The 20,987-nt window shown below is 40.9% G+C and overlaps 1 protein-coding gene across 7 annotated transcripts in view; it reads right to left on the bottom strand.

Moving 5' to 3' along the window:
* ARHGAP24 (Rho GTPase activating protein 24) overlaps window positions 1-20,987 on the bottom strand; it is a 186,448-nt gene that overhangs the window by 12,370 nt on the left and 153,091 nt on the right. For 6 of the 7 annotated variants that reach the window (XM_072928655.1, XM_032748205.3, XM_072928656.1 and 3 more), the window contains 2 exons: window positions 17,605-17,727; window positions 5,909-6,116 (listed from right to left, as the gene is read on the bottom strand). In XM_072928655.1, the coding sequence (XP_072784756.1) occupies window positions 5,909-6,116; window positions 17,605-17,727 (331 nt within the window). Of the gene's footprint in view, window positions 1-5,908; window positions 6,117-13,458; window positions 14,728-17,604; window positions 17,728-20,987 lie in introns of those variants that run through there. The other variant, XM_030271806.4, reaches the window with a different exon arrangement.

Here is a 20,987-nt window from a genome sequence, read left to right as displayed (position 1 = left end):
TTACTCTATATAATTTTCCTACATAATGTAGAGATCTAGTACAAGCAGTCCTGTGCCTCATTTAAGTACCAGATTAAATGTTGCCTACACCTTGTGAAATATATACAGAAGTATATGTTAACAACTGATTTCTATTCTTGTTTTTTTGGTTTAGACAGAGAAATAAACCAAACCTATCCTGCTCCTTTTGTCCTAGTGCTCAGCATTTTTACAAAGCATGCTACCTTCCACAGTCCACAAGGAATAGTGAAGACTGGCAGACACTATTTCCAAGTAAGGTACCAACTGCAGTAATTGTAACAGCAGCCAATTTATGCAGGTCTATAAAGGCTTTAAAAACAGCAATGAAGACAGCAATTTAAGACAAGGAAAAAGACAAACTCTATGGGGAAAGATGTGAAAAATTACTTCAAAAAATACAGCTCTTTAAAGAGACGCAAGTGCTTTCAGGTAAGGTGGGCAGAGGTCTAAGGAACAGCTGGGCTTCCTCTAGGAAAAAGATCAACCAGCTCCACTAAATATACTGGTACTTATTTTCTCTTGATAGATTGTTCAGAAAAACTGTTAAGTTTCTCCAAAAATTTTCAGGGATTGAAAGCATATGTAAAAACACAAACCCACAACAAATAACCCACCTATTATTGTTTACTGGAAGAGAAAGACACATATGTTGCAACCTGGACAAGAAAGCTTGAAAAAACCACTCTCCCAGGCCTTGCACATAATAACAAAATGTCATCCTTTCTTAAAGGTGACCATGGGTCTCTAAGAAATTATTGGTCACTGGCAAATGAAATACATAGCTGCCTTTTTTTTTTTTTTTTTAATCAGAGCGCCAAACCAACCATTTCTGAAACTGAAATTCATGCAAAGTAACTACAAATGTTTATTCACTGCCAGTAGCTAAAAACGCTCTGAGGACACCAAACCCAACTAAAAACACAACAGGACACCAATTAAACTGATTGAATGACCTTGCATCACACTAGATGTGTCTCCTAATGTGCATTTAATTGCTAGAGTAGGTTTTTAAGTTGTGCCATATGCAGGGGTTATTTCTGTTAGCTGGTTAAAGTAAGGACTGGAATTGGAAAGGACATGGAAATGGGTCCAGAGGCATAGCTGATGAGCAGATTGAGATGATCAGGGAAGAAAGTCTGGAACCAGCAGAAACAAACAGGAACTTTCACAGGCCTAAGGCCATTTGTGTTTGGCAGGAACAAGCTTTAGAGTAAAGACTTAATTTCACATAAAAATGTGGAGTTTAAGAGATCACTGCACTTTGCCAGTTGGAAGGCATATGAAGCCCCTTCTTTGTGGGAAACTATTCGCTTCTAAACAAATTCTTATGTACAGGCTTGGATCTGAAAAACAAAGAACAATTTTTACATCCAGTGTTTTCTGCTTGCCATCTGCACAGTGCCAATGCAGACCGCAGCCCAAATGAAACATGTCCCATTTCCAGCATTCACCAAAATTTTAAAACATTCTTTTAAAATTTTCTCCTCCTTTGTCAGAGAAAAAGAATTGTGCATGTTCTCCTTCTCACCTCATCCTCGTCATTATCTTGTTCTGCTTCAACTATCCCAGTGATTAAATGTATAGGAACATAGCAGACATACATTTTGGATTATTTGGCTCCAGTGAATAAGCATTTGCCAGCTATCACCAACTTAGGTACCTTTTTCTCTGCTGACTGCAATGGTGACCAGAGCAGCAACATTTTGTTCCTTCTTTAGAGCAATTCATACCCATAAGAGAATGTATTAGGGATTTTATTTTACTAAATATGCATTTAAGAGCTTTCCTTCTCTCTTGTGCATGCACACAAATGCTGGCGGGGTGAGCTGTATAATGTTTAAACTCTCTGAAGCACTAAACTATGTACATTAGTAATAGTTATGAAAATCCAAGCCACACACATCAATCACATTAATTTTTTTATTAATATTTGTTTCAGTGACATTTCAAATATTTTTTCTCCCTGAACAAACTTATCTCACATGTCATCTGGTAGTAATTGTGATGAACAGCAGATGAAAAGAGGCAATATAGAAAAAGAAATCCAACTTTTCCCCTCCGAGGTAAAAACTGAAGACCAGATCCTTATGCAATTTTCCTTATGCAGTGCCATGTTCTCTGTGCTAATTTCAAAGAACAAATAGTCCAAATTCACTTTGTATCATAACAAATGTATGATTTGTAAAGGAGATGAGGGACTTTGTAAGTAAAACAAGCCACACAAGAAGAGAGAAGCAGATACCCCAAGGGCAACAAAAATAGATTCCCCGGAGGGGGCAATTTCCAGCTGTACTGGAAATACCAAGGATATTTCAAATAGTAGCAAGCATGAGTGATTGCCTAATTGCACAGCTAGTTCCTTAAAGCAAATTTCACAACATGTGCAGATACATTTAGAAGGAATGAGGTATTTATTGATTTTTGTTTCTAAACTGGCATACAGTTTTGAGGCATGTTTTTCTTCAGATGAAAGGCCTCTGCAGTTTTCAGCTGCAGCAGCTGCACCTCACCTTTCCAATATTGATCATCAAGAAATGATGGTGTTCCAGTTTTTGTAAGAGGGGGCCTGGGGTGTTGGATGTTTTAGATCAGACACAGGATTTTCTCAGTTTGTGAAATTGAAAATTTTTAAACACTTGTTCCATTCTCATACACAATTCTTCAGCAACGCCTTATTCCAACCATAAGATCAAGATCAAAACTACTAAGGCTTTTCCCACTATGCTTTTTATAACTGACTTCAGTATTAGAACACCCTAACTCACATGAGAGCAACCATTTCTCAGATATGTTTTATATGTTTCAAAATAGGGCTGCATTCTCTTTTGAGTGAAGCTATTCCTCTTCTTGTTTCTAATTTGCATTATTCACTCTGCTTGTGCTTGCTCTGTGGTCTTCTCTGCCAGGGAGGTGCAGACAGGGAGGGGACAAAAAAGGACAGGGGCTCCACAGAACTGTGGATAGAAGCTGAATTCTGGGCTAAGAGCAGATCTGTGTCTCTGAAACTCCATCTTCCATTACCTGTATGGTGATTTAAGGTGTGCAGCCATGTTAAAACACAGATGACTTGTAAAGGAGTACTAACCATGGGTGTATGATCTTTCCTCTGGGTTTGCCTTCAATTCTATGTTACATATTTTACTGAATCGGTTATGGAGGCAATAAGAGAAGAAGAATTATTTAATGGCAATTTATCACACAAAAATAAAGCCTACACATATATTTCGATGTTTCTCATGTGTTCTAAAGTGTTTGTCTTACTTACGTGCACTTGCACATGGAAAAAATATGAGTATGAAAAATGGTAAACTCCTCAAACACCAGCTCTTTGTGTTAATTCCAGCACTGATGACAGCAGCCAGTCTTTCTCCCTGTCAGAGCCAGTGACCCAGCTCCACTGTCGAAGTGTGACCTGTATTCCATTGTGTTCCATGCCCCAGGAACAAAAATGTAAGCTCTGCTCTAACTGCAAAAATTTCTATTACTATGGATGTAAATTAATAGAACGTGTGTGGATTTTGCATGATGGGACTTTTGGCTAATAATAACATGTAATTAATTACATAAACACAGTGGATCTAGAGGTTCATGAGAAAAAGTAAGCATGGATGCCTAATGTATGTTGTTTTTTCTTTCTCTACAGCACTCTTCATACTGTGGCCACTTTCCAAGAGCTCAGCTTACCAAACAGGCTGCCTCAAACCCAAAGTCCATGCTGCTGCTCAGCACAATGAAAAGTTACCCCAAGCCAAGGTCATCACACAGATATTCTACTCACAAGTACTACTGTGAAATGAACTTCACCTCAAGAGTTTACAAATGGAACAGTGGGTTGGAGAAAAAAAATCAGATGCCCAATGAAAACAATGCAGAGATCAGCGCAGAGTTTATGTCTTGCTTGACTTCTGGACCACTGCTACACCTGAATCACACCTCTCCAAACTCAAATGTGAAAAAGTAAACTGGAAAAGCACCCTGTGCAAGACATGGGGACATACAAGGTCAGTGTTCTATAAATTCTGAGCTTCAGAAGCAGAACTGCAGGACCAGCAACTTATAGGCAGCTCCTGCTGCTGTTTGTAATTCCTCGAGTAGAAATTACGTGCATCCTTCACAGCAGTAGCATGAAAAATCTCTTCTTCTTTTCATCTGCTAAAGCTCAGCCAGCATACCTGTTCATGGGGCTCATTAGTCTGTGCTACAGATGTTGCTAGATAACCTTGAAAAAAAAAATAGTGCAGCTGAGCCCTGGTCTCATTTGTGCGGAGTAGTTAGAATTTGTGCACTTCCTTCAAGCTGTACCTCTCAGTGGGGTGTTCAATACATCATCTTCCCACAGTTCAGGGTGGCTTGTTTTCTTAAGCATTTCCTCCACAATTATTTGGTTTACAGGCACAGAAAAAGTAACCTTTTGTTTCTGCCACTCACCTACCCTTTGGTAGAGACAGACATTATCAATAATTTATCATAATGTCCAAGTAAAGAAACATACCCAGTAGATGCTTCTTCATCATTTGAAATAAGCTTCATGGTATTTGAACAGTGAGTAAGCATGTCATAAACATTTATCTGCGAACACAGTCACTTTCCATAGTCCTCTCACTCCACAAAGCCATTTACTCATCAATTGTCCTAACTCGCCTTCAAACAAGAAATGAATAAACCTCATAGGAAAACAAGTCACTTTTCCAGAGCATTATAAATTCTTAACTTTTCTTAAAGTGAGGGTTAGGACTGAGGGAACTGTTGGAGATGAAAGAGCATTACAGGTGTCTGCCTTCTGTGCATCTGATGCACTAACCTTCAAGCTTAATGAATCTGTTCACTTCACGGGAATAGGGAATGGAGTCACCTAAATGATTTCCAGAAATCAGGTTTGAATTATGGCGTATTTCTGCACTAAAAGATCAAGCTACACTTTCCTTCCTGTTACTTGGATTGCTATCAGACAAAGGTCTCACATAATAAATGCAATCTGCCTCTTCCTCCTGATTCCCATTGGGCCCACAATTGCAGTGAAGCATGCCGATGCCACTGTGGGAGTGTGATATGGATGTCACTTAGGGCACATGCTGAGGACAACCACTGTTTAACAGTCTCTTCAATTGCAATTTCATGACCATCATACCAATTCCGGTCAGAGTTAAGAAGTCTATGTGGCACTCATAATGCACTGGTTCTGTTTCTCTGATTGCACACTCTGGATATGTGACTACTGCTGCCAATGCTTACAGGAAGACAGTACAAAAATCACAGGAGACTACAATTACTTACAGGAGAGTAAAGTCACATCCAGCTGTGTGAACAGGACCAGGTTTTCCCTGGCCCAGAAACTCTCATTAACTCTGTAAAATTGCATAAATACTGGAATACAAATCAGACCTGGACCCTCAAGATCACATAGGTTTGTTTATATAGTCAGAGTGACTTTCATTATAAGACCAAAGGTCCAAAATTATAAAGAAATGCATGAAAGTATCTTCCCTTTCAATCAGTTTTATACATAACAGAACACACTAAGATTGGTGATAACAGAAATTCTTCCTTTGTGGAACTGATTAAATGCCAGCTTCACCACTGCATTTCAAATGATATTAAGATCAAGGCAATCCAGATATTTTTGATTAAACCAAAACATTAGCATTACTTCTCCTAACCAACTTTTCACAAAAGGAAATTCTCCAGAAACGCTTTGAAATCAGACATCAAAGTCAGAACAAAAAAGAAGACATTTCAGAGCGGTAACAGGAAACACACAGAGAAACCTACAAAAACGTATCATTCTATCTGCTCCTGCCATGTGTTTTACAGCACTGTGGGTCAGCCAGCCCAGCACACCGTGTCTTGCCTCAGCTGCAGGGAGTGGGGAACAGCTGCAGGGTTTTACCTGTCAAAAGAAGGCTTTTCTCCACAGTCAAATGCATCCTGTAGCTCCTTGACGAGATTAGCCTGCCCAGGCAGTCGGAAAAGGCCTTCCTCCTTCAGCCCCTGCTGTCGGATGAAGTCCACGCACTGCTCCACCAGCATGGGAGCCAGGTGGTTCCCATAGCGCTTCTCGTACCGGACAGTGTCTTCCAGCTTCTGCCCAAAGATACCTGCACCAAAAAAAGAGCTCTGACTCAGCTGAGCATCCCAAACACATCTGAGGAGCCCACGCCTTCTGTTACAACCCACGCAATTTGCAGGTCATTTAAATGCCTGGACAATTAACCTACTCCTTTCTTAATAACAGTATACTCAATTTCACCATTGACACGCTTCTGGAAATACAGTGCTGACATATTTTCCAACAAGGCTCAAAACCATTATTTGTGAGACCACAGGCAATACAGAAAACACAGAAATAACATAAACAGGATTTTCTGTCACAAAACTTCTTGAATGATTCAAAAGTGATGCACATCTCAATCTTTTCTGGTTAATGCCTAATTATTAAGTACCTCCTGCATCAGTTCCAAAGACATATAAACATTATCTGTACACATGGAGGGAGAAAATATTTATAACTCAGAATTTTGTTGCTACTAAATGAAATTACTATTTTGTTTTCCAAATAGACAATGATAAATCCATTATGCATTACTAACTGCATTATCACCGTTTGCTTTAGCAATAATAAATTTTGTGTACAAAAAGAAGTTCCTGGCATGAAAGGTGAAATATATCAGATGAACTGCAGGAAACCTGAATTTATCCTTAAGCTCAGAAACAAATGGAGGTTTTTTGACAGAATTAATTTCAACCCTGATCTGAGGGTATCAGTGCTACCACTAGACCAACAGCCACTCTTTACAGCTTATTTTGCCTCTCCTTTCAAAGTGCAGAGCAGCACAATAATGTTCAGGCATGTCATCTGTGCTGGAAGCTCTCTCTTGAGACCACCACTTGCTGAACAGTACTAGGGCTGAAGTAAGGCAATTCAATTTCTATATATAGCAAGACAATGAACAGTTCTAAGGCAGTCACAATCAGAAATTAAAGACCATATGACTACCTCACTTTTGCAATGATGTACACTGTAAAGTATATTAAAAAAAGAGGCAGTAAATTGTACCATTCACTGAGCACACTGTTCCTGCTCATTTAAAATATATAAAATATTCAACAAGAAAAACATCATTATTTTGGTTTGCTTTTTCTAAAAAAGAAAAAAGCCCAAAATTGAGCTAGACAGCTTTTGATTTTGACCTAAAAGCTTAATTCACCCATATATTTCAATTCAGACTGAAGCATCCATCCAGGTAACCTTTAATGTGTACGTTTTTCCTTTAACAGAAAGGTAACTTACACCTCAGTTGTAGGTAAGACAGCTGCCTTGCAAATGCTCAAGGATGTAGGGCAGGTCTCAAGTTACCCATATGCAAGGTCTGAGGTTTGTAGTTAGAAGCAATTATTTTTACTGTAGCAGAGGAAGCAACTGGAGAGAGTAAATGATGTCCTGCTAAGACATCCAGAGAGTCTCTGAGATGCACAGCAGTGTATTTTGTGATTTCCATTGTACCCACACTTAGAGATGCCAAAACCAGCAGCAGGTAAGGGGAATGAACATCACACATGACTCCTTATCAGCTCTCTTTTTTTATGCTAGGTACAAAACCCAGAGCACAACAATTAGCAGTTAAAAAAGGAATTCTTGCAATTTCAGATTCAAGCTTAGAAGAATACTGACTGAAGTAGCATCCACAACGTTTGGGGCCTTGAGGTTGCTAGTGGATTTAAGTATGTTTTCTTAATTCTTTCGTACCTTTCTAACCTCCTAAAAACTGACTATGGGGATGGGAGGAGTATTCCTTGCATTTTGCCTCCCTTATTTTTCCAAGTCAAGAGTTGCAGCTGGTTGACACACAGAAGATCCTCAAGTCCCTCCACTGCTACACTCTCCTTCTCAAAGTAGTGGAATTAAGGAGGAAGGTCCACTGAAAGTTAGTTAAGGAATCTGTGTGATTATAAGAGTCTGGGGATTTCAAAGCTGTTAATATAAGAGAAGGCTGCACTTCAGTGCCTCCCAGTCTGTCCCTTCTCCCAGCTGAAGAAGCCCCATTTTCTCTGCCTCACCTCAAAGGGTAAGTGTTCTAGCTCCTCAACCCTTTAGTGACCCTTTACTCAACTCATGTTAGTATTAACTCCACCTCCTGCATTTGGTGGGTTTTTGTTTGTTAAAGGATACAATATTTTGATATGGTCTAAAAAATGTTAAGCAGAAGGCATTAATCACCTTCCTCCTTCTGCTAGCTCTGCTTCTGCTGATACTGCCCAGACTGCTGTCAAATCTTCCTTGCTGCCAGGTCCACTGCTGTCTTGTGTCCAGCTTACTGTCCCCCAGGGCACCCAGGTCTCATTCCCCAGAGCTGTTTCCCCCAGGTTAGTTCTTCTTAGGTACAGGACTGGGCCATCCTACTCCATTTTGCCCTATGAACATACAGCCTAAGCCTCCTTGCAAGAATGCATGAGATTTCCTGGTTTTAAACACAAGACCTTTTGCCTCTTTTCAAACAAAATATGATAGGATATTCCAATTATACACAAATGTAGACATAACTACACTTCATGCCCACTGACAGTACAATTAGCAGAAATAATGGTTATACCTTCTTCCCACCATGCTAACTTTCTTTAATCAGTAATGTGGATATTGCAGCTTCCATTTGTAGGAGAGAGTAAATTCTTAGACCACAGTGCTTTGAAACTCCTATTAGCAATGACACTACAATCAAAATACATCACTTTCTATTAATACATTTTTTTGATGCTGCCTTTTTTTTTGTTGTTGTTAATTTTAAAATTGATTTTCAAAGCACATATAATAGATAATGAATAAAATCAGAATACAGGCATTTTGTGCAGTGTTAGCAAAAACCCTGTATTATTATAAATTGCTGATGCACCACAACACAAAATGTACTGAAAACAGGTGGGAACCAGGAAGATGCCTGTAACTGGAATTAAACATTATTTTTCAATTTGTTTGGCATTGGAATTAATCTCAGGAAGGCTTAGGTTGGTATCTAAGTGTAGCTGAACAAGATTCTCCAAAAGAAGCACTTCCTCCACCTAACAAACAGAACACTGCACCAGGCAGGATTTGGCCATGAAATGAATTAGTCATGATAAACCTGCACAAATATTGGCTTGAAGTTACAGACCTGCTGATGCCTTATGGCAATAGCCTTACGCTATTGCCAGGGGCAGAAGGGACATGACAACTCTGCTTCCACATCATGTTGCCATAGCTTCTACCTGGCTCATCATCCTTCTGGTGTCTCCTGGGTAAAGTGCACCTTCTCCCACTACCCCTGTCTAATGCTTTTATGCTCTCTCATGCCACAGCTAACTGCTACAGAGATGCTGCAGACAAACAGCCTACAAGCATTAAGAGGTTGACTATTCAGAAGCAAAGGCATTCCTGTGAAAACTGCAGCTCCATAATGTTTGGCAGAGAAAATGACGAACACTGTCAGCTGTAATTGGTAACAACTTGCACCAATTGAAAGGAAAAGACAGTCCAAACTATGGAGACTAGATTATAACCAAACCATGGAGATAATCTCAAATGCTGTTTTTTAAATTTCCACTACAGTAATTAAACAAGAACATCTCTGTTGGAAAATGAAGTAAAAGAGAACCCTCATAACTCATGTTCTAATTATCCAAACTCAAGTGGCTCCTCCTAAATCTCAATGTCTCCAAAATCCAGAAATGCACAAATGCACAAGAGCTGACCTGTGGCTTGGTTTATCCTTGGGATAGGGTACCAGAGGAGAAACAAATCAGCAAGAAACCATGAGACTCAGAACAGCACTGGTCCCCACAGCTGGTGGAAGTCAGGGAAATGCACAGGATCCAGTTCTGACCAGTCATTAGATTTAATCAGCAGAACTGCTTTTTCAGAGAGCCCTTGCAGGTCTGTAAAGCTATATCCAATTAAGCCAAGATCACGCATAATGGCAAAGAGCGAAATCACATGCTAGTAAAGGGCATACTGAGCAGTTATTCATTAACTAGAACATTCCCGTGGCATAAGTTTTGTAAACACTTTGAGAAACTGGGTTTCCATGCTTAACAGATACGCAGAAACCTTATGAAAAACACCACAGTGCTGTATGCAAATTCTGCATATGTCTTCTTAGGAGCTGTGGTTATTTTTCATGGTACATAGTCATAGTTACAGTATGGCTTTAAAATCTAAGAATGCTATAAGTCAGTGATTTCCTCAGCTAACTGAACATAAGAGGTGTCACATCTAAAGCCCATGAACTTCTGATTCAGGAAGAAAAAAGGAGAAAAATCTAGGTGGCCATTCTGCCCATAATGAATGGCTTGAAATAAGGACTATCTCAAAACAGACCACCTGCCACTCTAGATCTACCACAGCACACACATTTAGTAAGCCAGAAGGTTTCAGACAGTAAAAAGCACTGAGGGCTGATGTTTACATAGATGGCCCACACCTGTACATGTGCAGCAAAAAATGATCAAGGAAGCCTGGTGCTTCCCAAAGAAGTTCTGGTTTCATGGGCTGTACTGATCAGAAAGGGCCAGCTAAGGTTAAAGGAACTGATCTCAGCTTAGAATCTGGGAGTGAAGTTTTGAACAGCTCTTAATTCTTCATCAGTAATTCATTGACAGAAAATAACAGATCAGATGAATAGCTTTCAACAGCAGGGCTGGGAACAAAGGTCCTGCAATAACACAAAGAAGTGGCTGTCATGACCACATAACACCTAGTAAGGAGCTTTTAATCATTATTTTCCATCACCTTTCTACTCAGATGTTCTCCAGCAGTGAGTGCTATTTTGAGTGGATCAAAGACAGGGAGTATTTTCCTCTTCTCTACAGAATTTTATAATGTACAGGAGAGAAAAAAACCCACCAAAACCAGTGGTAGCAGAATTTTATTCTCTTCAAGACTTCTCCCAACCCCACAGTCAGTGTGATGCAGGCAGTAGAGAAGGTAAGATAAAGGCCCAGCCTGGAGTTTAGAGTATTTTCACACCCTAATAATCTGCTTGCAAAAACAACTCTGATACAAGAGCAGAATTAAATACAGGAAACGAAAGGAGAAAATCTTGAAAATGTCACCAGGAATTTATCACAGTTGATCAGATCAGAGCCTGCACTATTTCTCTGGCCACAGCCAATGCCACCTCCTTCTCCACAATTCTGTCCACCCAATTTCACCACATTATGGAATGTTCTCAACATTGCATGCCTCCTCAGATACTGCTTTCTGCATTGACCCTGCATGCTCTCTATGGAAGTTCCTGTGGTGGTACTTAAACAGAGAGCATCTGCTTCAAGCTGGAGTTTAAAGATGTTTGGCTCTGTCTCTGTTCAGATGCTGCCCTCTGAGCTTTGACTTCTACTATGATGTGACTCCCAAACCCCAAAAGTCTGGCATCTAGTTTTTTGGTGCCAACCACAATGGAACTTTGATCTGGATTTCCAGGAAGGGTTCTATACCTGATATCATTGATGAAGATGATGTCATGATTCTTTTACATTTCTTCCCATGACTAGCCAGTGTTTTTCCCTGCTAATTTTATTTTCTACATCATATTGCACAGCTTAGATCTGATTGATCTTCTTTAAGCAATTATGGATTAGGTTTACAGAAGGCTAATTTTGCCTTTTTTATACTTAGGTATACAATCTGCAAATGAAGTATCAATAATTCAGTAAACCAATTAATAAGACAAGTGTAGTTAGCTTAATGCGCCAGTGCCACCATAGTAAGGGCTGGACTGAGTCCAGTTAATGTCTGTTAATCTTTCTGTTGATTTCAGGGACATGGACCAAGTTAAATATATGCCCCAGCATTCTGCAGCTCTGATCTAGGGGCCTTGACAGAAGATGTATATAAGAAAGCAACCAAAACAAATTTTACATAGAGGAAAGCAAATTAGCAGCATCACCTCCATCACTCTGACCTCTGCCCCAAGTGCTGCTGCTTCACTTGGGAGTTTTAGACATGGAGAGTTTCTGTATCAGAACATATGGGGGAAGAATCAACAGCTGAAGCTCTTCTTGGAGCAGCTAAGGCTGTACCCAGGCACAAAGGCAGCTGTCTGCAAAATTATCAGTTAATCCTTTATTCAACTTCCAAACATTTCTCAAATAGTTAAGGGTATAAACGGGGCACAGGCAGCTCTAATTCACACCGACACCTTGAAATGCAATACACGTGCACATCCTCCTGGCCAGCCTCCAGCAGGACTGAACTCCAGCAACCAAGGGTCTTGGGGAGGGGGGCTACAGGGGAGAAACAGCTCCCAGTGCTACCTCAGCTGCAGGGGATAGCTGATCTCTGCAGCAGCTCTGCAGTGAGCCCCTCACTGGCTCTGATCCTTCGTTCCAAGACATCGCCCCTGACTGCCTGCTCGCCAACCCTCGAAAGCAATGATGTCACTGCACTGCTGCTGAGGCTTGGGAGCAAAGAGCTGCGTGGTCCTGCAAAAGGGCAAATGGCAGCACGGGCGAACAGCTGAGGAAGGAGCAGCAGAAGAAGGTGACAGAATTTATATAATCTGTACATATTATTTGTATATTTTGTAAAATAATTTCTCACACGTCAGAAGAACATGACGATTTAGCCCTTTTGCTTGGATTTCTCAGTCCAGCAGAGCTTTTAAAACAGCACTGATATCCATCCTCTTCCTCCCCCACACAAAGTTTTTGTCCTTGTCATGGAAACAGTTTCTTCCCACCCATCCCAAGTACCCTAGCACCTTACTATCACTCGTTGTATCTCTGTCTCAGACATGTGTTTCCCTTCCAGTGCTTTCAGCTGACATATTATGACATCCAGCCTCCTGTTTGCCCTCTTACTCCGAGTGTTTCCATGCTCTGCTTCAACAGGAGTATATGCAGTGCAAAACAAAACTGGCTATAAACCTCTCTATGCAGCAGGTGAAAAGGCAGATGCAAGCAGCACGATGAAGTGGCAATGCAGCCCTTCCACCAGGACAGTGCATTGTAGAGCAATACTTCATTCCATCAGAAACCACTGAAATCAAGGACTCAAGCCTCTGCACAGATAAACATTTATCACCTTGCTTTGCTCCTTCTCTTCTCCTGCCCTCCTCCCACACAGACAAAATGCAAATATAAACTTTTTCCTAATGATCTGCCACCTGAGGAACTGAGAGCATCGTAGGTCTAATTCCCTCAGTGTTCTCAGTCAATTCTGCTCAGAGCACAATGATCCTGTCTCATTCCACCTCATTCCTGCATTCATGGGCTATTATGTAGAGGAGACAGTATCGCTGGCCAGCTACAAACAAATGAACAAAGGAGTAAATAAATCATTCGTGGAACGTTGGCATCTGCATTGTTTAATGCCTTTTGTTTGGTGCTCTCATCTGCCCCTGCACACAGAGCCCCCTGGACTTCTCAGAAGCCACGGCTTCACAGCAGAACACAGCAACAGAGCAGACATACCTTTGCGGAAACTAAAACACCGCTTGATTCTCCTGTAAGTAGTTTTAGGAATGAAGGGAGCTGCTGCTAAGGCACCTGGGCTGCGGACTCCAGCATTTCTGTCTTCAGGCATCATACAGTCCAGAGCCCCCACGTCCCTCCAAAGCTCTCCTTTACCAGCAGTATCCAGACGAAACACCACGATTACTCATCATTACTGACTGCTGAGGAGTTTTTGTAATAGTGTTATTTTCCTCTGGAGCTAGGAGATTTGTGGTCTTCTAGATCTTGGGTAGGGCTTGAGACGATTTTGATGTTCTCTTCCCTGCTTCAGTTTTGCTTTAGGGAACAATTTCTCTCCTTTAGTTTCTTTTATTTCCTGCAGTGAGACAACTGCCTATTATGCAATGTCACAACAAAAGAGTTTCAGCAAAAAGATGTATCTTCCATTCAAACAGAAGTGCCTGCACAGATGGAGGGGGAGAAAGACCTCTTCCTCCCAGCTGGAACAGGAGGCTGAGTGGCAGAGACTCCAATTCCACAGTGAAAGCTCAGCACTGTGCGGTATGCAAGGGGAAAGAGAAGAACAATACCAAAAAGGCCCCGGAAGAATCCTTCAGGATACAACACTCCTCGCTGGCACCCTTTATTTCTGCAACCAAGAAGCAAAAATAACACTCCTTTTGCCCGAAAGGCTCTTTGTCCATACCAGATTCCTCTCAAAAGTCCTTTTATACGGCCAGCTCCTCGTGTGATGCTCTCATGGGCTTCTTGCTTGTTTTATCGCCTTCCAACTACCAGGAGCTCTCCCGGGAGAGGCGCGTCAGATGCGGCAGCGGTGCATCCTTTTCGGCAGGATCCCGGGAGCTGCTGAGGAATCCGCGCCTGCAGCGGGGATTCTCTGGCGGCAGGGCTGGCAGGGCTGCGCTGCTCCCGCTGCGCGCAGCAGGTGCGGGCAGGACGCGGCGCGGCAGCCGCAGCGCAGGTTTGTGTCTCCTCGGGTGACTTTGAGTTGACTTCAGGCTGTGCCTGTCATGTGCGGCGGCGGGGAAAGCGAGCAGGCTGTGCCTGGCTCCTGCAGGAGGTGCCAGACCTTACACTACTACCCCTGCTAAAATGCTCATGCTCCTTCTTCTCGCCTCCTCCCTCCTCCCTTACTTGCAGGCTCTGTAAAAAATTGCGGTTTTAATCTAATCAGGAAGGGAATTTCATGTGCAAACAGACATTACATGCCCTGCCTCATTTACATTTCTTTTCCCTTTCAGATTTTTCTTTCCACAGTCACCTTATTCTTCTGGTGCAGAAAACAACCTGTTTCTGATGAGCTTAGCAGATTCCCACCTGCCCCTCTCCCACCTTCTCCTTCCAGCACAGGTTAACAAATAACAATTTAATGATAAGGTTAATTATTTACAGAGCTCCTCACTCTGGTACCAGGAGTCCTCTCCCGCTGCCAGACAAACTTTAAATATTAGTGGCTCAGCAAGGCTTGGACACATCCGCTGCACACACACACACAGACATACACATAGAGCTTATTTCCAATGCTTAAAAGAACCAGAAAATTCACATGTTACTCAAAGTGGCACTTGACTTTTGTGACACCAGGCTATTGTGGTTTAACATTAAGGACTGAAATTCTGATATAAAAGCTGATATAAAACAAGTGTTTTGATTAATCAGCTGTCTGAAATAATTTTGTGTTGCAAGTAATTACTCGGTACTGGCTAGTCGTCATGATGTGATTGCAACTTTCCTGTATCTTTTTTAATATGTAAAGCCATTTTTACCTTCAGCAGCTACAGATCATAAAGGCAGGCTCTTAGGACATCTTAAGTCAGAAGTGCCTGTATTAAGAGTCAGACTGTTTCAGCAGCTGTAGCAACATCCACATAGCAAGGATAATAAAAATATGAGTGTGACTGGTCATTCATAATTACAGAACAGTTAACAGGATTTATTTCTACTTGTTAAGATAGCTCTGACTATCAAATAGCTAATAAAACGGAGAACATGTTGGAAACTCGGTTCTTAATGGTGACATCCCATGATACTACCTTTGCCTTGTTATCACAGTCATACCTTCTCCATGAACACTACATCCTAAATTATGTTCCAGCTATTTTTGCGTTTTCCAGGGAGTTAACTGTTTGCTTCCCAATACAGACAACCCTGAATCAGTATACTTGCTCAAGAAAACAAAAAATAAAAATAAGAATATACCTGGAAGTGTTTTAACTGCAAATGAATTGGAAAGATAATGCAAGGATTGCACCCCTCTAGTTTTATGCAAATCAGCAAGTAAAAATCCTCAGCAAGGTGCTTCCCTCAGTAACTGGCATTAAACATTCCTACAACGATGGTGTCCTGAGAATTTTCTTGGTGGCTGGAATGATTCCCAGCTGCAAATCACAAATAGCTCTTGCCCTATAAAAGCAAATGAGGAGCTGGTGAAGAAAGCACAGGGTCAGGACTTGAGAGATTTGGTTTCTATTTGTAGCCTTGTTCATTGACTTGGGTTAGAATTTAGTTTCACCTAATCGCAGCGCCCTGCCTGTGACATGTGGAGACACCTCCACTTGCAGAGGACAGCAAGGCTGCCTTTCCTTATTATCTGCCACAGAAAGATACTGTGGTGCAGGAAGCCAAGTGCAAAAATCCACAAAGATACTCTTTGAAAAATCCACTTCTGCTAAGCCTCCAATTTTATTACTGCCACAGCAGCTTATGATGCTACTGGACTAGAGTAGGAGAATACTGAGGAGCTCCACACAAGGCCTACTTTCTGCAGACAAGGCTGGGATGGGTAATCTTTGTGCTATATAAAAAGCAGGTTTCTTACCTAGCCTAATTACAGAAGACTGTGCTACTTGTACCTTCCCTTTCCCAAACCAACTCCATTTTCACACATTTCCCAACCTGTAGCAGCTCATGCCTTTTAAGATAAACCTTTCACTTTGTGAGTTTTGGGATTTTTTGGCATGTTGTTTTCTTTTTTTTTAAAGCACTCTAAGACCTACATTCCCAGATTCAGGATTGTGCCATCTTATTTAACATAAAAGGCTAGATGCCAGATGATGCTTTGCACCATCTTTTCAAGGCACATTTCCCCAGGAGAAGCCAAGGAGAAGGCAGTCATGTTTCAGAGATGCCTGGCCTAGCTGGCCAAGTCCCTCAGTGCACCATTGAGGCCAAAGTCCTCTCCTAAACATTGTGTGACCAGAATAAAGCACAAAGGAAGATAAGTGGCTTACAAGAAAAGTTTTCTTCAAAATTTCCATTAGTGGCTCCCTTCTCCCTCCTGTGTTCTACCCAGCAGTTAAGAGAAAGAGGTCAGCAATAAGAGTTTTCAGTAGTAACTGCACTTCTTGATCATGAAACAACACAGACAATCTTGCTCTCCTGACTTTTTTCCAGCAACCTGCAGACAACAATCCTTTGCTGCAGTACAGGTGGTCTTCCACTGTAGGAAAATACTTATCTCCTCAGACTTAAGAGATTTGAGAACTCCAAGGAACAGACTGGTTAATATACAGACATTTTGTGCTAGGGTATCAATCATACTTGTATTAAAATATAGATATTATCACCAGAATAGTAATTATGAAAATTATTACAATAATTTGCAGCCCATTCAACATAAGAGAGCTTTTTTAAAAGATAACTAGACTCCCAATGATAAATTTTGGGCCAGTACTACTGAAATAATTGGAGATGCCACTCAAATTCCCACACTGTTAGTGCTAATATTCTGAGGCACAGCTTTATATAACACTATTACTGGTCTTAGCTGTCACTGGCAGGAGAACTGCTGACAGCTTTTCCAACAGGCATTTAAGAAACACCATGGATGGTTTTTCAGCTGGCGACCAAAGGAATTACCCTGCCTCTCCCGGCAGGAAAGCCAATTTCATACAAGACCAATCTTCTTTGAAAACTTCCCCTCACACTATCATGTGCTCTCCTCATCAAGGGAAGTGGTTCCAGACAGTTCAAAGTCTTTTAATTGAGCCCTCTGATTGGAAACATGTTTACTCCACTTTTCTGGAAAGATTGAGACCATTTTTGTCTTTACTTCAAAACTCTGGCTGTGACTCAGAGATAACAGAAGCACTTCTGTGAGTCTTTGTGCATCTGTGAGCACTGCATGTTCCCTTAGTGACTCACCTCCTCCAAACGGTGCCCATATAACCCTGCGGATGGATTTCACCCAATCCTCCATGTCATTCTGTGTGCTCGCCATGAGTAGGTAGGTCTCATGATTAGCTGTCATCCGCTCTCGGTCTCCTCCTGCAAGACAAGAGAATTGCACTTAGGAACCCTTTTGCTTCCATGCCCAGCCAAGCTCCTGCCAGTTTGGCTGCTGGAAGCACCAGCAGTGGCACCATAGCGAGCAGTCATGGATACTGTGCGGTGCAGCACTTGCTGACAGACATAGCATGAAAAGAAGGTCCTGTAAGTACATTCCCCATGAGACACTGAGAAGCTGTCATGCTTCCAAAAGGAAATGAGAGGATAAATGTCATCAGTAAATAAAAAACAGCTCCATGCTGTTCCAAGAACCACAGGGGCCTGGACTAATCTGTAACTTGATACACACACTGGAAATTTTGCAGCAGTTACTGTACCATGGAGAGAATAAATACAGAGACTGATAAGGGTGCTTTGAACAAGTGGGGATGACTCCATTCTTATTTTCAGGAACACACCGTGCCACATTCAGGGCAATAACGCTTGATACACCCAAGTGCTGCTGTGACTCCCTAAGGAGAAGGCAGACAACATGGTACAACCCGCTGCCTTGGACGGGTCTGATGAAGATTATATTAAAAGGGAACACACTGCCTTTTTATCCTTTCTTTAAAGAATGGGCCTAAACTAACAAGGTCAAAAACAGAACTTGACTTGCCACAACTCCATGTTTTCAGACTTGTAGTACTGTTTCATCTCCATTCTAAAAGGTACCATGTTAGTGCAAGGGCACTGGGGATTCAAACCACCTTTCCAGCACTGCAGAATGCCAAACCCTTCCAGAAAAAGAGTGGCATTTTGGTGCCCTTTCAATGAGCCAAGGGCATACACAAGTACTTTATACACAAATGCAGTGTACCTAGAAATCCTGTCAATCCTGTATTCACATCTTTGCAGCTTCTTACATTCCCATTTTTTATCCTAGTGATATCTAAAGTAAATATCTCTGCTCATTACAGCAGGAATACTGCTTCTGAAAGAGTGCCATGCTTAGTGCTGGCTTTCAAACAGCTAGGATTTTAAAGAGAAATTTCTTAAGGACTAGAAAATCCTGGCCCAAGTGTTCTGTATTAATGTACTCCTGTAGACCATGCTTTACAGAACTAAGACACACAACTGTAAAAGGGATTTAACCAAAAATTGATGAATGCAAAAGCCAGACATTGCCAGATTCTACTGAAAATTTATTCTTAAGGATTGCATCATTATTCAAAACTTAAATTTTAACTTGGAGGTAAACAGAGGTTCTGGGTTTCTACAGTCAAAATTCAGCCAATTCATATACCCTATGATCCCCAAAAAGGCATCGAAACAAATAATACAACAATGTGAACCAACAGTACATTTTAGACCCCACCACAATTTAAAAGTCTAAAGAACACTGGTTTTTCTCCTAAGATATAGAAAGGATGAACCTATGTTAAGTGTCAGCACTAGAGAAATACCAAGATTAATTTTTTTTTAAAATCTTTCCAGTGACTAGCCCAAGATCAGTACAAAACATGGGTCTTACTTCCATGCAATGTTCCATCCTTTTTACCACAGAGAATGAGGGTAAGGAGATATGGAAGCATCAGAATAACAGACCTTAACACTGCATATCAACCCTGCCCTGCAGAAAACACAAGCAGACCCTGACAACTTGCTCCCCATTTTTACCTTTTACATATCCATTTTGACCAGAGAAAGGACAGATTTCTCATTCAAGGACAAAAAGGAGACATGATACTATCTTCAGTTTACTTCAACAGGCCTATTTTACACATCATCTACAGTTCTCACCCTAAAAAGACCAAAAAATAAGGATAGAAGCATAAAACCTCAATATATTTTTAGAGCTATTAAATATAATAGTAATAAATACAGCACAGAGAAAAATAATGTACCACAAATAAGTCCTTTCAATTAAGTCCTTTCTGAAGAAATTATTTATCTGATCATATTACACTGTAGCTCCTTTTCATTTCAGTGGACTAGAATCCTGCAAGGTGCCACACAAAATAAATCCCAAAAAACATGCATAAACATAATATAGATTAGATCCAGCAATAAAAAAAAAAAAAGTGGCAATGTGTTTTTTTCAATAAAGAGACAACAAAAAATATAACATGTGATGGTCCTCTCAGGTGCTGCCAGATTGATCCATATTCTTTTAATAGCCTGCATATTTAAATTCAACAGATTATGTAATACTTGCTTAGCAGATGATGTAGTATTTACCAAGTTATCACATTATGACAAATTGGAGGGTGTTCTCCAGATAGAGTGGATTAATCCCAGAAGTCTAGCTAGCTTATTTACAGTGTGAATTCCAGAGCAGTACTTCAGCTCAGGTAAACACCCAGTGAGCCATCAGACAATCAGCTTGATTTGGCAGAGAGGAAAGCATAATGTTTGGTTACATTACCTTGTTATGAGAAAGTGAAGCTTTCCTAACAGAAAGAGCTTCATCATTTTATAGCTACTTCATAATTCGTAGCATCCCTTTCTTTCACAAACAATATTGGATCTTGCAGTGTTCTCCTACTTGTGTGTTAATGTAGATATTATTCATTAATTAAAGCCTCATTAAAAGATTTTTTGGGGCACAACAGCACTTGGATTTGTGTTTTACTCCTAATAATAATTTTTAGTGATACTATATCTTAAATGCAAAATTTACAAGATGAGACAAGAAGAAATTACCATTATTTGGAAAAGAAGCCATCTCACATATGAAATATCAGAAAAACAAAAACAGAATTAGGACCTTTCCAAATCTTTAGTAGGTCTGCAGGACACTTGTGAAAGACATCCACTTCCACTCTTTCTGCCTTTTAATACTTTTGTTATGATTACAATGAAGCATTAGGAGACTACAATCTCCAAAAATCAGACATCTATTCATTAAAAACATCAATTTGAAAATGAAGTCACATTGCAGATGTGAATCCATACTGTTTTCCATGTGCAAACCTATTGTTACCATGTTGTTTTCTAGCTTCAGATTATGCCTTCTCAATTTTCTGTGCCTGCATTTGCAATCCAAGAAATGCCTGAGCCTGTGTGATGTGGCCTGGATGTCAACAGCCAACTCAAGGGGCTGGAATATGAACTCCACTTTCCCCCCCCATCTTTTTCCCTTTGTTACTTCGCAGGTGTCACAGGAGCTGGAAGGAGCAGAACCCAGACCACCTGAGCAAAGAAGCTGACTCTGGCATGTCTGAGATGAAAAGCTGCTGTTTGCACCCCTGATGTGTATATCCTGTACATTCCAGCTTCTGGAAATGGCCAGGAGTAATTGGATCTACACTATTTGG

This window comes from Taeniopygia guttata, chromosome 4 (assembly GCF_048771995.1).
Source record: "Taeniopygia guttata chromosome 4, bTaeGut7.mat, whole genome shotgun sequence".
In the NCBI taxonomy this organism is placed as follows: domain Eukaryota; kingdom Metazoa; phylum Chordata; class Aves; order Passeriformes; family Estrildidae; genus Taeniopygia; species Taeniopygia guttata.
The sequence above is the reverse complement of the archived record's forward strand: the minus strand, read 5'-3'. Positions and strand labels throughout refer to the sequence as shown.